Raw genomic sequence first — 15,240 nt, forward strand, 5'->3', positions numbered from 1 at the left:
TGCAAACCTCTCCACAGACAGAAAGAGCAGGAACATTACCAAACTCTACCCGTGGATCAAAGACCCCCACCTGAAATTCTGATATTGCTAGAGAAAAATATTTCAAGAAGCCAGCAGATACTGGAAATCTTAATGTAGGACTAATTAAATTTAAAATCTTAAAATAGGGCTCTAATTGCACAAGAATTTGCAAATGGATTACAGGAAATAAAAAAAGCTCTTGCATAGCAAAGGAAACTGTCAGCACAACACTCAGGTTACAGAGTAGTGCAGAATCTTTAGCAGCTCTACTTCAAACAGGGCTTAGCATTGATCTATAGCATATTAGAAAATCTTCAAAGCCAAACAATAAAGCTGTCTGTCAATAAATGAGCTCATGAAATGAACAGATCATTCTCAAAAGAATCACAAATGTCCAGAACTATATTGAAAACACATCCAGCACCTTTATCCAGCAGAGATACGGCAGTCAAGATTCTCCCTAACCCTTGATGTCTATTACCAAGAGAAAAGCATGACTAAGTTGAAGAGATTGCTCCATGGATTAGGACACTGGCTGCTCTTCCTGATGATCTGTTTGATTTCCTACATCCATGTGATGGCTCAGAACCATCTGTAACTCCAGTCTCAGGGGATCTGATGTTCTCTGCTGGCCTCTCTGGTTACTGCACACACGTGGTGCACAGACATGCAGATAAAACAGCCATACACATAAAAATAAGAAAATAAAAGAAGAAAAATGACGAGTGCTGATAGGTGTGTGGAAAGTTGGACCGGTGTTCACTGTTGGGGGTGTTTACTGCAACGGCCATCCTAGAGGTCAGCATGGAGGTTTCACAAACTCAACAGTGAGGACGTGAGGTTAAAAGGTGACGTACGGGGAAGATCTGGGGAAGAGTTGGAGGGAAGTTTGACAGATGGTTATGATCATATTTCATTGGAAACATGCATTAAATTCTCAAAAGAATATACTTAAAGGAAACAAAACAAAAATAAAGCAACATGTTTTTACCCAAGTACTTTGTTTGGGAGCATAAACTCAAGACTATCCTACCACAAAGACAACATAAACATGCACAATTATTGGTACTCTAGTTGCAATAGCAACGATTTGGAACTAATCTAGTTGTTTATCAACAAGTGAATGGACAACAAAAATATAGGTCATACACACAATATTTTATTTAGCCATAATGAAGTTATCAAACATGTAGGAAAATTGATGGATCTGGAATTATTTATTATGTTGACCAAAATAATCCAGACTAAGAATAACAAACTCTGCATGTTTTTTCTTATATATAAATGCTAATTTTTAATGTTAATGTAAACATACATATAGATGGGTATGTAAATTTGTGGGTTTAAGTGTGGATATAGGTGTTGAAACTAGAAAGGGAACATAAAAAGGGGACTGAGCAAGGGAGAAGAAATAAAACACATGAGACAGGAAAGAGGGGCTTTTGGGAGTGAAAGGGACACAAAGGGACAGGGAAAGGGAGGAGGGTTCAGCAAAACCATGGTGCCTGAGAACACCTTAAGGACACCTGGTGTTTTATAAGGCAGTTAAAAATACATATTTAGAAGGGAACATTTCTCTCCCCTACTGCATTTTATTCAAACAAGAAAGGTGTCTTTATTCCAATCCACTGTGCTGACCTCCATTCCTGAACAAAAGTTGGCATCTACCGAGTACTGAACTGAACAGAACCAGCCTTGATTTATAGATAAATACAGAGAACAAACTGTAGGAATGACAGCACGTTGGTTTCTGCATCAGTTGCCATAAGAATTAGACCAAGGTCGTTTTGCTTTGGGTAACAGCGAGAGCATACTCTAAAGATGAATTATCTCTTGTAATACTCATGGTTTTATATAAATCAAAAAGCTAAATATTTTCTTTGGCAGCCAGTGTAGAAGGATGCAGGAAACGTTTATGCAAAATTCCAGTCAAGAACCTGTAAAATACACATAGAAATCAAACATTAGCTCCCAACTGGTATTTTTAGAATATCAAGGTAAGAATCATAAAGTCCATTAAAATGCTTTTGTACATTTAAAACTAAAGACATTCAAAGAGGGAAAACATAAACCAGTTGAGTTAAACCACAGAAAAGCTAAGGGGTCAGTACTAAGTCATTGTCGTGAAATTTATAGACTTCTAACCCTTTCTATGAACGCTGAATGGGAGCACACACCGTACTGCTGTCAGCATCTGCCTTGCTCTCCAGGGCAGGGACGATGAGACGAGACAGAAACTACACGCTGTACACAGCAGAAGGACTTACTGAGCGAAGAGGTGACGAGCAGTAGATAGAGGCTCTGGCCCCCAACCCTAATGACCTGAGTCAGATGTCTGGAAGCCATATAGTGATAGAAGAGAACAGAGCATAAAAACTGTCATCTGCCTTCACATGTGTACATGCCACACACACACACACACACACACACACACACTATAAAATATAGTTTTAAAAATAATTTACTATCTGCCCCTTCAAAGAAAAATTCTAACTTTACCATATATAGTAAAAGTTATTCAGTATATTGAAAAGTGAGTTTATACATTTTAATTTCTTATTCTATAATTTAGAATTTTTATGCAAAAGTTTTTATTATATTCTTCACTATTTAAAACAATTATAAATATATTTTGATTATATTATTCCCCTCCCTAACCGTCCAAATTTAAGTTCTTTCTCATAAAAGAGAAATATAACAACCCCCCCATATGAGAAAACAAAATAAAACCACATCCAAAAAGAAACACACACACACACACACACACACACACACACACACACACACACACAACCAAAGCCAATCCAACATGTTGTAACCAAATAAAAGCACACAAAAATTCCCACGAAGTCCAACTATAAGTCTGCTAACTACCCCTGAACATGAGGCCAGCTCTGAGTAGTGGACGCACTCGGTGCCACTGCATTGGAGATGATGGATTTCCCTCTCCCAGCAGGTGTGAGAGACAGTTCAGCTGCTAACCTTTATCCCAGTGGCTAGAGTTTCATTCATTCACTCATTCATTCATTTAAAATCTATAACAAGATAAAATACAATAAGCTAAAACAAAACTATTACATCAAAGTCCGACAAGAGGGACCATCAGAAGAGAACCCCAAGAGAGGACAGTGAGTCAGAGTCCACTCACTCACGTACTCAGGAATCCCACAAAACATAAACTGGAAGCCATCATACAATGTGCAGAAGGCCTGGTTTGGAGTTACATGGGCCCTGTGCATGCTGCTTCAGTCTGAGTTCAGATGAGCTTTGCTCATGTTGGTTTAGAGGGCCTTATTTCCTTGGTGTCCTCCATCCCCTGTGGCTCTTCCATAGTTTCCACCTCCTCTTCCCTGGGGTGCTCCAAGCTCTGGGGGGAGGGTGTGATGGAGGCATCCCACTTAGGGCTGAGGGTTCCAAGGTCTCTATATTTGTTCCCATCTGCGGCAGGAGGAAGCTTCTCTCATGACAGCTACACAAGCTACTAATCTATGAGTACAGCGAATATCATTAGGAGCTGCCATTTCACCATTCTAGGTTTTTCTTTCTTTAGACCAGAATTATCTGGTTTTTACCCTAGGTTCTTGGGCTGTCCAGTTTCAGGTTCTCAGTCACCCAGCGTCAGGTATGGGTTCTCTATAGGTACTGATCTGACGTCTCCATTCTTAATGAGTTGTGTGGGCGTGGTCTTCAACAATGGGCTTTGCTGTCAGCTTGTAGAGAGAAACCTAAGGTCTTGGCAACAGCCTGGGTTGTTTAGGAATTCTTGTGGGGCTCCTTGAGCAAACAAGTCAATTAGATGCAACCCAACCCAGTACTGGAAGTTCACTTGGTGGTAAGATATGGCCACCGGGACTCTGCCTCTCCTCTTATTAGTTTCATTTGGATTGTGTTCACGTATGCTCATATGTCCACTCTACCTCTCCAATGTCCCCTTATTTTGGTAGTCTCTTCTGTATTCTCTGCCACAAGCCCTTCTCCTCTCTCCCTTCACACTTTCTCCTCACTCCACCCCCACTACACCCATAGCTCTCTATTCTGTTTCCCTTTCCTAAGGTGATCTGTTCTCTCTAGTCCCTTCCTCTACACCTACCCTCTGCGCTTCTAGCTTCTACCCTGCTTGTCGTGGCCTAATATAAACATTTAAGTGAATACATACCATGTTTGTCTTTCTGAGTTTGAGATACACCACTCAGGATGATTTTTCTAACATCATCAATTTCACGATGTTATTTTTTAAATAGCTGAGGAATACTCCATTATGTAAATGTACCTTATCTTCTTTATACATTATTCTGCTAAGAGACATCTAGGTTGTTTCAAATTTCTGGCTAATATGAATGGAACAGCAAGGACTATGGCTGAGGGAGAATCCCTATGGTAAAAGGAAGCACCCCTTGGGTATATGCCCAAGAGTAGTATAGCTAGATCTTGAGGTGGATCGATTTTCATCTTTCTGAGAGACCACTATATTGATTTCCACTGTACCAGCAATGGAGGAGTATTTCCCTTGCTCATGTCCCCACCGGCATGGCCAGTCACTTGTATTATTGATCTTAGCCATTCTGACAAGTATAAGATACAATCTTAGTTTTGATTTGTATTTTCCTGATGGCTAAGGATGCTGAATATTTCTTTTACTGTTCATCAGTCATTTGACATTCCTCTATTGGGAATTCTGTCTATATCTGTACCCCATTTAGAACAAGAAATGAACACTATGGAGTATGCTTTTGAAAATGAACTTTTCTATGCTATGTTTCCACTTAAAACATCTGAGCAGGGTGTTGTGATGCACGCCATAATGCTAGCACTTAGGAGGCAGAGGCGGGCGAATCTCTGAGTGTGAGGCCAGCCTGGTCTACAGAGCAGAGTTCCAGAACAGCCAGGACTACACAGAAAGATGCTGTTTCAAAAACCCCAACAATCAACTAATCAATCAGTCAACCAACCAACCAACCAACCAATCAAATGAAGACTTGCTATTCTTACAGGGAGAAAAAAATGTTACTAAATTACTTTTTCAGTGAAGGCAGAGAAAGGCTGGAAGGAGGAGGGGTGAGTGGGAGGAGCTACGGAAAGAGACTGAAGAAGGAGACTCTACAGAGGGGGCTCGGTACCTCATTCTCTAAGGGAGATGAAGCCTATCTGTGTGCCGAAGTTAAGGCCATCGCGGACATGGGAGAAAAACTTCTCAGGATGGCAGCATGTGCAGAGATCAAGATCCTCCTTCTGGTCTTCAATATTCTGCGGAAGAATTCCTCCTCGTTCTAGAAGAATCCTTACAAGGATGATTTTGCAAAAAACAAACAAACAAAAAAAAACCAGCAAGAGTTTATTTTCTGCTAGTGGAAGTATTTGTATTTGTGTGGACACATTCCGGGAAAGGCCTCAGAACAGCGGGAATAGCTGCTCACTGCTCCGAAGGGGCTAGTGAGGAAACAGCAGCACTCTCAGCATGCATCACTACAGCTCAAATAAGAGCTGATAGTGTCCCACAACACCGTGCCGACACAAGCAAGTGCTGGGCAGTGTAAGAACGCTAAATGCTTGTTTGGAAGAGACTTATCAAGTGACTAGGCATTGCGCAGAAAGCTCTTTTGGTATAGATATGGTATACTTTTATCATATAGTCTTCTTATCTTTTTTCTCTGATTAGCTAGTTTTAACAGAAAAGTTTCTTCATAAATATTCTAATATAAATGTGAATAAAAATTAGTAATACTTATTTCACAAGTCACATATAAAAATCTAATCCCAATTAATTGAATCCTTTCTACTCATGTGTCAAATGAGGTCTGGTTATGGCTTTGCTGACTAGAATAGAAACATAATTCAATTCAGACGCCTATTTCCTTTTATAGAAATGACAATTTTCAACAGAGACTAAAAAGCAAATTCATAAATCCAAAAAAGCACAGGACCACAAATATAAGTAGTTACATTTTAGACTTCCTAAGTTTTGTAAGAAATTCTTTCTAGTTAATTAGACAATAAGAATATTTTCAAAATATCAACTTTCATATAGTTTCTAAGACATAGGAGAGTTGACCTAGGCAACAGCTATAAAGTAAAGTGTATGTCAGCTATTTTATACAAAATTTAAGTACTTTTCTGTGGAGATCAACTTGGAATTTGCTTTAAAATCAATAACCTGTAACAGTCAGGAGATTATCTGCGATACACGTGTGAGAATAGATGGCTGATTAAAAATGCGTGTGCACGTGTGTTTTCCACGTGTGCACGTCAGCTCCTTAAAGATTTGCTACCTGAACTGAGTGTGTGTAGAGTTACCATTCTTTACCGTGATTTTCACCTCAGAGCAAGAAACAATAGCCAAACTTTCATCACCATATTGAAATCAAACACACCTGGTGGCTTTTCGGATGTCAACGTAGGGATTGGGTGAGTCAAGCTGTCTCACACAGGAAGGATGAAGATTGTGAAAAGAGACCGCTGATTCTTTGGGGAGCGAAAAGCAGCAAGATCCCACCGAAGGTCCCAGGACAACAATAATGTCTTCCAAATTACAGCCAAACTCTGCTACCATAGCATTCACAGTAGCCATAGCTACACCTAACAAAGTGCCTTTCCAGCCTGGCAAATGGGAAGAGAAGACAAGAGAAGTTAAAAATGTAGAATTCCAACTGCTTTTATGTCTCAGTGAAAAGCTAACAGCTGTGGTTTATGTATTCAAAGACCAGGCATAATAGACCAGCCACAAAAATAATGAGTCTGTTACAGTGTTGGCTTTAGCACTAGGTGAGCTGTACTGAGCACGTTTCTGAACGGACGGCTCATGGAGTTTCTTCTGAAAAGCGGCACTGATGTTTAGTCTCCATAGGGATAATATTCTCGCAGTCTTTCCATCTCTTTCCTATAGACTAGGGTAATGAGCACATGAAATGAACACTTAAACCTCTTGAAGGGCACAACTCAGTATTAATAGCTGCGGTGTTCAATTTGTAGATTTCTTTCATCTTGCCATTTGAAACTATATTCACAAGGAAAACCATCTCCCTTCCTTTAAAATGTTATGAATTTGACTGCTTTACGACGTACTTTATGTGAGGGCGTCATATGAACGTGTCTTTCTGCGACTGGCTCACTGCACCAAGCATGAGAACTAAGAGGTCCGTCTATGCGTAGTGTGTCAAGATGTATTTCCCTTTCTAGACAATACACTGTCATATGCACCACATCACATTTTGCTGCTTACCCCCCTTGTCACTGTTTGTACTCCGACTGTTTATACTTTGTAGACCTTATAGATCAGGATGCTGTACGTGTAGATATGAATTCTTCTGGACACAGACCCACAATCAGAATTGCTAGAACATATAGCAATTCTATTTTGAACATAATAAGGAACTGGCATTTTCTTTTGTTGTTACTGAGATTGGGCCTCACTATGTAGCTGGGATTCACGCTGTAGATCAGGCTAGTTTCAAACTTGGGTCACACTCGCCTCCTGAGAGGTGTTTTGTCTTAGAAACCACCCTAACTGACGAATGATGAAATGGTAGGTTTGCCATACATCTCTAATTAACAATGATGTTGGTTAACTTTTCTTACGCTTCTTAGCAATTTGCAAATCATTTTAAGGAAAAATTTCTATTCCTTAACTTCTGATCTTCCTGCCTCAACCTCCTGAGTTCTGGGATTATAGGTGTGAGTCCCTGCACCTGGTCTACACCATACAAGATGCTGGACAGACGGGTCGTGCATGCCAAGTGAGCACTCTGCCGGGGCCGTTACACCCCAGCCCTTACCCACTCTTCAAATGTTCTACTGTAATTCCAGCTGTTGTTTTACACGTCAACCCATTATTAAATATAACGGTTTGCAAAAGCTTTCTGCCTCTGCACTCCATTGATTATCCTTTGATACCTAAGCACTTTAAACTTTAATGAAGTGCAACTCACCAGTCTTTAAATTTGTTTGTTTGTTTGTTTGTTCTTGTTTGTTTTGGGTTTTTGGTCTTTTTTCTGCTTTGGAGACCTAAAAGCTATATTACCTAATCCAAAGAATACTTACAGTGTTGGTTTTATAATTTTTCCTCTTACTACTTAAGTCACTGATCCATTCTGACCTCATTTTGTAATAGTGTCCCGGTAACAGGCAGATCCTTCTTCTGCGTGTGGATGTCGCTTCTGCTCCACTGCTGAAGGCACCACTGCTCCCTCCATTGCTTCCTTACTGAATAAAAGGTTTCCACCACGGCTGAAGTTACTTGAAACACGCGGGCTCTCTAGTCTATTTTTCCACTCATGGAATAGAGAAGCAGGTCTCATTTGCTGCTTTTCCACTGTGAACTCCTTCCTCTAACATGCCGACATCCCCTGTTCCCTGGTGTCCTGACGCCAAGCACTCTTGGCCAGAGGCAGCCACATTTGAAGAGCATGAACAGCTGCTCTTTGGTTATTGTGATGACTACAGTTACTATGTACATTAAAACCTTCAAGGATAAAGATAATGTAATTTGTACTGCAGGATTATCTGCCCTAAATGTTAATAGTATATTTTTGCTTAGAAACACTGACAATCTTAAAACCTACAGATCCCTGAATACCACAGATACCACCTACTTAGGGAACTCTAGACTGATGCGTCTGATCTGAGCTGTACACTCCTGTGTCTGGTTCTGTAGTAGGATTATGCAGGCCTCATCCTACCACACAGCAATGCATCTTACATCTACGCCTGTGAGAAAAACAATGATCAATCGCCTTGTATTGCAAATTCACAAGACGTTAATTGGTGAAAGCACCTACCCGAGTGAGCGACCCCACATGCTTTTCTCACAGGATCTGCAAAGACTATCGGTATACAGTCTGCGCCAAGAGCTGTGATTGTGACTCTTCTCTGATCTGTGACAATCCCATCATAAGAGGCCGGCTCTGTCTTCCCCAGAACCCACACTTCACTGGCATGATCGGTCTAAAACAAAACACAGGACGAAATGTTCTGAAAATGAAACATCTTACATGCAAGCTTTCCTACAAGTACTGGTCACAAAATTAGGTAATCGGGGTATGATCATCCGCTTCCATAAGTGATAAATATAACTCTCTGCAGATGTGGTTCCTAGGGAAGTAAACTCAGAGGTCCTGAGTTAAGTAAATCTTCACTGAGTACTTCGCCCAAAAGGCAAGTTTCACTTTCTTTGCAGAAACGTTAAAATACAAAAAAGGGTCATTTCCCCCTTTTATTAGATTCAATTCTGTCTAGAATTCCAGTATGACAGATTTTCTCCTCACTTAGACCCTAGTTCTCTTTGTTTTTCACTTAGAAAGTTAGGGCCCAAACTTTCCTGATCATCCAGGGACCTTACTTCTGTATTGAAAGGATGGTAGTGATTTTCTACTCTCTCAAAAGTTAACTATGGTTCTAGAATTGAGGAGGTCTAGATGAAATACATATATACACATGTATGTGAACATACACAGACAGAGAAAAGTAATTTCAGCATTATTGTAAAATGTTAGACGGAGCACCGGAAGCAAAAGTTAAATAGCTTAAGAGTTACATAAACATACTGAGCGTGAACAATGTCAACATTTTAGGAGACCAAAGTAGATAGCAAACATTTACCTTTATTGGGTAAAATTTCTCTGCATCAAATCCTGCAGCATCTGCCAATCTGCGGAGATTTTCTTGAACGACTACTTTGGGATCTCTCCGTTTGGAACTACTGAAAAGATTGAGTGAGCTGAGAGTAGGTATGTAAGAAATGCCACCTGTCCGTGTAGTAAATCCGTGTAAGAAGCTGTCTGTTGGAGGTAAGTGGTACAGGGTCAAAGGACGCTCTGCAAAGACTAACCAGCTGACAAGAGCCAGCCTCTCCTCACTCCTCCCTGCCAGCCTCTCCTCACTCCTCCCTGCCAGCCTCTCCTCACTCCTCCCTGCCAGCCTCTCCTCAGTCCTCCCTGCTCACTCCAACCCGCACTGGTGATCTGCTTCCTGACTCTGGCCCCCTTTGCATCTCCACCTGATGTCACACAGGGCTGTTTTACCTCCCCATGGGACGCTCTTCCCGGAAATAAGTAACATATAGCACATGATTAATACTGCCTATCCAAGGAGGATTGTTTAAAAACGGAACTCTTCTGTTAAAAGGTCCAGAGGGTTGGGGTTTCAGCATTTCTACATAAAAGAATTTCCAGGTCAGAAAAAGAAAATTCTTTAATTTTCTTTTCTTTTTTCTTTTCTTTCTTTTTTTTTTTTTTTTTTTTTTTTTTTTTTTTAGGGAGCACTGGGAGATTTGTCTTAAAGCTGAATTTGCATAGCACAGATTTGTTTGTTAGGGACAGCTCTGGCCTCTGCTGTGTCATCCCTTGCAGCCACTTACCCACAGGTCAGAAAACCCCCTTGTTGCAAACAGAGTCAAAAGAGAAAAGAGAGAGGGACGTGAGGGACATCTGATGGAAGTCCACGTTTTCACTGTAACGCAGGGGCAGCGAAGGTACCTGGGATCAAAGGAGATGTGACAATAGCTAGGTCCCCTTTCAGTGCCGGCAGGCTTCTCAAGTATGTTTCTATTTCTCTCTGGATGCCTTCCAGTTCCTGAGCTGTGGTCTCCTTTATTCCAGTGGACGGTTTCAAAAGGCTTTCCCTCCAAGCTACCTGTAAATCTTCAAACTCAAACTCATACACCTTGGTGAAGAGCTGGTCAACATAAGCCTTCATTAACAGTTTCCTGTGCGGGGGTACAATCACCTTAATGTGGCTCAGATTTTCTTCATCAATTTTTTGTTTAATTGTATACAAAGAGGCAGCCAGGCAGGGACTGCTAACAGTCTCGAATTTTCCCATGAGATGTGAAAAGCCATTTCCTGCCTCCAGTTCACAGAGGCCGTATTCCCCATCCTTTTCCTTGGTGGCATTACTGCATCGTACTATACACAGGAACTTGGCCTTCGGACTGTGGTGGTGTTGAATAGCATCCAGTGTGTGCAGTAGCATCTGAGGGCAGTTTGTCTGAGAGGCCAACTGTAAACCAGAGAGATCAACCAAGACCGCTTCCGCCATTCTTCCCGTCTGGCACTTTCCTCCGAGACTTCTATGTCAAATCAGCTGTAAAGAAAAATGTACAGAAATAACAATAAATTCGATATTTGTGTAGATACAACCAAAATCTGTGATGGACAAAAAAGGAGTAAATTGCACCAGTACCAAAAGTAACCAGAATAAATGTAGTCTGCGGGCCAGAAATGCCAGTGCACTGTTTCTCGTGACAATTAAGGCTGAGCCATCTTTTACTTTGTGAAAAGCTGGGTACATTGTCATAGATTACACTTTGTTATCCTTGTAGTAGATTTTAAGTACAAAATTAGCTGTTGCCTGAGATCAAGTCGTTTTAACTATAGGATGTCAATCTGTAAGCTTTATCAATATGCCCATCATGACTGTAAGATTAGACCACATTTCATATGAAATACTGAGGTCTCACCTTTAGGATATCAAGTACCAGCAAATCTTACTTGATGGCTGCGGTTGGGACAGGGGTTCCAGGCAGGGTTTCTCTAACAGCCCCAGCAGGCCTGGAACTAGCTCTGTAGACCAAGTTGGCTTCGAACTCACAGACACCCGTCTGACTCTGCCTCCCAAGTGCTGGGAATAAAGGTGTGGGCCACCGCAAACAAACAAACAAATTAATGAGTTGAAAAAATGTCATTTTCTTAAGGTAAAAGCTGACGTAGGCTGGGCTTCCCCCCAGATTTACAGTCCTCCACACTGGGGATGATCCCCAAAGCGACCGCAATCCGGACCAGGGGCGATTTCCGGTCACTGTCCTGGTCCGGCTGGAGCTCCCCTCGGCCGACCCTGTGACCCCCAATCTGACCCTTCACCCGAGGCCGCCCGGGCCCACCCCAACCTCCGTCCTGCCCTCGGCGCGGGACTCACCGCGGGCTTCCCGCGCTCTCCTCGGCGGCAGCGAGTGTGAGCTGCCGCGTCCCCGTCCCCGCGGGCGAGCGTCCGGGCTCGGGTGTTCCCGCCACGGCCGCGGGGCGGCGCCCTTTGCGGGGGGGGTTCCGCGCTGCTCAGCAGTTCCGGGTCAGCGCCCGGGGTCACCGAGGGGCTCGCCCAGGCCGCCTGAGGCGCGTCCCGGGAGGCGCCCGGAAGGGAAGACGCGGCCCCCACCCTCCCTGGAGGCTCTAGAAGGATTGCTGACCCAGCAGTGTGGTCAGCCTGTCACTTAGCGCCCTCCAATCGGGCTCAAGTAAGGGGGCTCGGGACTTTTTTTGGGGGGAGTGGTTTTTTTTTTTTTTAATTTTAAAAAATATTTTGCTTTACTTTTTGTTTAGTTTTCAAGTTTCTACTTCGTTAGCTCTCGTTCCCCCTCCTCCCTTTCTGCTGATTCTGTGCTTTCATTTGGGACCAACATCCTTGACTCATAAGTTCCTCAAACCCTGTGTGCCCTCTCACAGGACAGAAAGCATTCATTCTTACAGTGGCTATGAGGTAAAGATTAGGGCTCCTTTATACCCCAAGGGTTTAATGTTACTTATTTAATAGCTACAGTATGAAAATCAAGTGCCGTTGTAAATGGAAAAATACCCGCTCTTCAAAATGTAAGAGAAGGTAAGAGAAAGTGTATTTTCTGTAGACTGGCTATGGAGGAAGAAGAGGGCCCTTTGTTTTCCTTGGTGTTCCTCTAAGTGCTGAAGTCTTTCCTGAGTGAGGAAGCTCTAGGGGATCCTGGAGTTTAGGAGTTTCTTGTAAGTGTGCACCAACCTCACCCTCACTAGAGCTGGCATAGAGCCTACTCCGGTCTATGTGATCACTTTCGGAGGGCACGCATTTCCGTTTTCACTGGACACGCTCCAGAAGTCTGAGGGTCCTATGATACACATCTGATCAGACATACATGCCTTGGCATGAACTTGCTTTCTGTTAAGGAAAATGGATTAAAAAAAACAAAACACAGAGCAGGCTTAGGACATTTTTCCTTGTTTTCATGCACGAGGGTGAGAGCTCATCTTTCTTGCAGCAGTACAGGCAGTAACCAACAAAACTTTCACAATCGGGCAGTAGGAGTTAGGGAAGTTGTTAGAATGAATTTACACGCCATTTCCTTCACCATCTGGTCTGTCTGGGCCGCATTTCTTAGCGCTCACTCCTCTCTCATGCTCCTCCAGAGCTTCTCAACCCTGGTTGCACATGGGAACAGGTAGAACTCAATAGTAAAGTGGGTACCCCACACCCAGCTGGGGACTGACTCAGCCCTGCGAGCCGGGCCTGGGCTTGTTTTGTTCTGCTTTTTTATTTTAGTCGCAGATGATTCAGATGCATAATTCATTTTGGAAACAAGAACCGACTGCCTTATTCTTAAGCCATGCAAATAAAGGCTTTCTTTCTAGGCCATGACTACAGCCTTTCCTTTTACTGTGCTTTAACACACTTCTTTTGTGAGCTCAACTGCTCCCGCTGCTTCAAGCTTAAACATAACCTTCCTGGACCGCAGAAGAGCTTCCATGGTGTTTTCATATACAGGAAGCCTTCTCATAGATACAGTCTGAACTCATAGCCAAACAGCACAAAGGCTGGTTAAACACTGAATCATACACTTTATAGGAATGAGAGTTCTTCTAGGTTATGGACGGTTTGTCTATGTAAAGCTTTTAAAAAGAAAACAAAGCTAAGCCAGAAAATTGTCAACAAGTGTGGCAGAGCACTGTAAATTGATTTTAATCTAGCCGATGCTCATGTGTCAATCAACTGAGAAAGCCCAGAGCCTTTTTTTACACATGATTAACTTATTTCCGATATTGCATCTCTTCCATAAAGCACACAGCTATCTCTGTTAGGATTCTGTAAACCCCATCCCACAGTTACTTGGCAACAGCCAGGTAAACTCCACCCTATGATTACCTAGCAATAGCCAGGCATGCTCCGCCCCAGTTACCTGACACTATAAAACTGAGTGCTTGCCTCCTTTCTCTCTCCTTGTTTCAGATCTTTGCTCTCCTGCTCTCCCCTCTTCCCCCTCCTCTCCCCATTCCCTTCCCTCCCCCACCTCTCCATGTGCTCATGGCCGGCCTCTGCCTCTCTACTCCTCTTCTCTCTCTGCCTCTACTACCTCTTAACTCCCCTCCCCATGCCCTGAATAAACTCTATTCTATACTATACCATAGTCATTGGTCCCTCAGTGGGAATGGATGCCCAACATGAGTCCCCCAGAGGCATCCCCCTTGCCCCCATGCCTCACTGTACCTCCATGGACCACCCCCACTTCCTCTTTTTTCTAAAATTGGTGCTGAGACTCGGAACACCATCTTTTTCCTAACATTCTATAAAAACACCAATCTCTAAACACAAAAGATTAACAAAAGATTCCCCAATGAATAAATAGTTTAAAGGCAACCCTGAAGCCACCTGAGAATGGAGACCTACTGTGTAGACTCTTTTATAGTTATCTCATGCCTTTTGCTGGGTCTTTAGAAATCACTTAACAGAATCCAGAGGAGCAAAAAACCTTTTTTTCTATACCATATAATTGGTTTGCATCATATTTAATTAAGCTATAAAAGCACAGTATCAAGTATAGCTGGCATGACCAGGTTTGGTAACAAGCATATAATTTATGGTGTAGTTGTGTAGTTCGACAGGCAGAACTGAACCAGGACAACACACCTGAGAGTAGTTTCCTAACCATCTTCATTAGGCGTGTTGTGGGATTTAACCACCAGGACACAGGGAGTAAAAAAGGCCAGTTGGTTAGAAGCCAAGCATAGATAGGCTAACAGCATATACTCTGCCTCTGTATTTTAATTATTTGATGGCATGTTTTAGAGTCAGTATTTTGGGGACTTGATTTTATTAAGGAAAACTCTTGGGAAATTCCTATATATTGGTATACTATATTGTAAATCCTATGAGATGGTAGAAATTCTAAAAGCTGTGATCAATTTTTTAAAATCTGTATTACTTTTATTTTGTGTGTGTGTGTATGTGTGTGTGTGTGTGTGTGAGGGAGAGAGAGAGCACTCATGCATGTGGAGGTCAGAAGACTTTGGTCAGTTCTCTTCTCCACTGTGTATCTCAGGGATTGGATTCAGACCATCAGGGTTAGCATCAGCCGCATCAATCCACTGAGCCATCTCGCTGGCCTATACAGTTATTTTAAAGCCATTTGAATGAAAGTTTTTGTGTTTTTACAGACTAGGCCATGTAACGGATACAGATTTCTGTATTAATAACCCCTGTTAAATTTGCTGG

The 15,240-nt window shown here is 42.3% G+C and overlaps 2 protein-coding genes across 4 annotated transcripts in view; one reads left to right on the forward strand and one right to left on the reverse strand.

Moving 5' to 3' along the window:
* Positions 1 to 1,219: 1,219 nt before the first annotated feature.
* Positions 1,220 to 12,017, reverse strand: LACC1 (laccase domain containing 1). Its single transcript, XM_080916768.1, has 7 exons — positions 11,926 to 12,017; positions 10,488 to 11,094; positions 9,613 to 9,791; positions 8,793 to 8,958; positions 6,390 to 6,615; positions 5,139 to 5,299; positions 1,220 to 1,958 (listed from the first exon to the last, which is right to left on the reverse strand). Exons 2-6 carry the CDS (start codon positions 11,047 to 11,049, stop codon positions 5,140 to 5,142), a joined length of 1,293 nt encoding a protein of 430 aa, XP_080772894.1. The 5' UTR covers positions 11,050 to 11,094; positions 11,926 to 12,017; the 3' UTR covers positions 1,220 to 1,958; position 5,139.
* An 87-nt stretch (positions 12,018 to 12,104) lies between these two features.
* Positions 12,105 to 15,240, forward strand: part of CCDC122 (coiled-coil domain containing 122) — a 53,106-nt gene continuing 49,970 nt past the window's right edge. For 2 of the 3 annotated variants that reach the window (XM_080917125.1, XM_080917127.1), the window contains exons 1-2: positions 12,105 to 12,241; positions 12,538 to 12,603. The gene's annotated coding sequence lies outside the window, so the exon portion shown is untranslated. The remainder of the gene's footprint in view (positions 12,242 to 12,537; positions 12,604 to 15,240) is intronic. The other variant, XM_080917126.1, reaches the window with a different exon arrangement.

Source organism: Micromys minutus (genome assembly GCF_963924665.1).
Source record: "Micromys minutus genome assembly, chromosome: 5".
In the NCBI taxonomy this organism is placed as follows: Eukaryota; Metazoa; Chordata; class Mammalia; order Rodentia; family Muridae; genus Micromys; species Micromys minutus.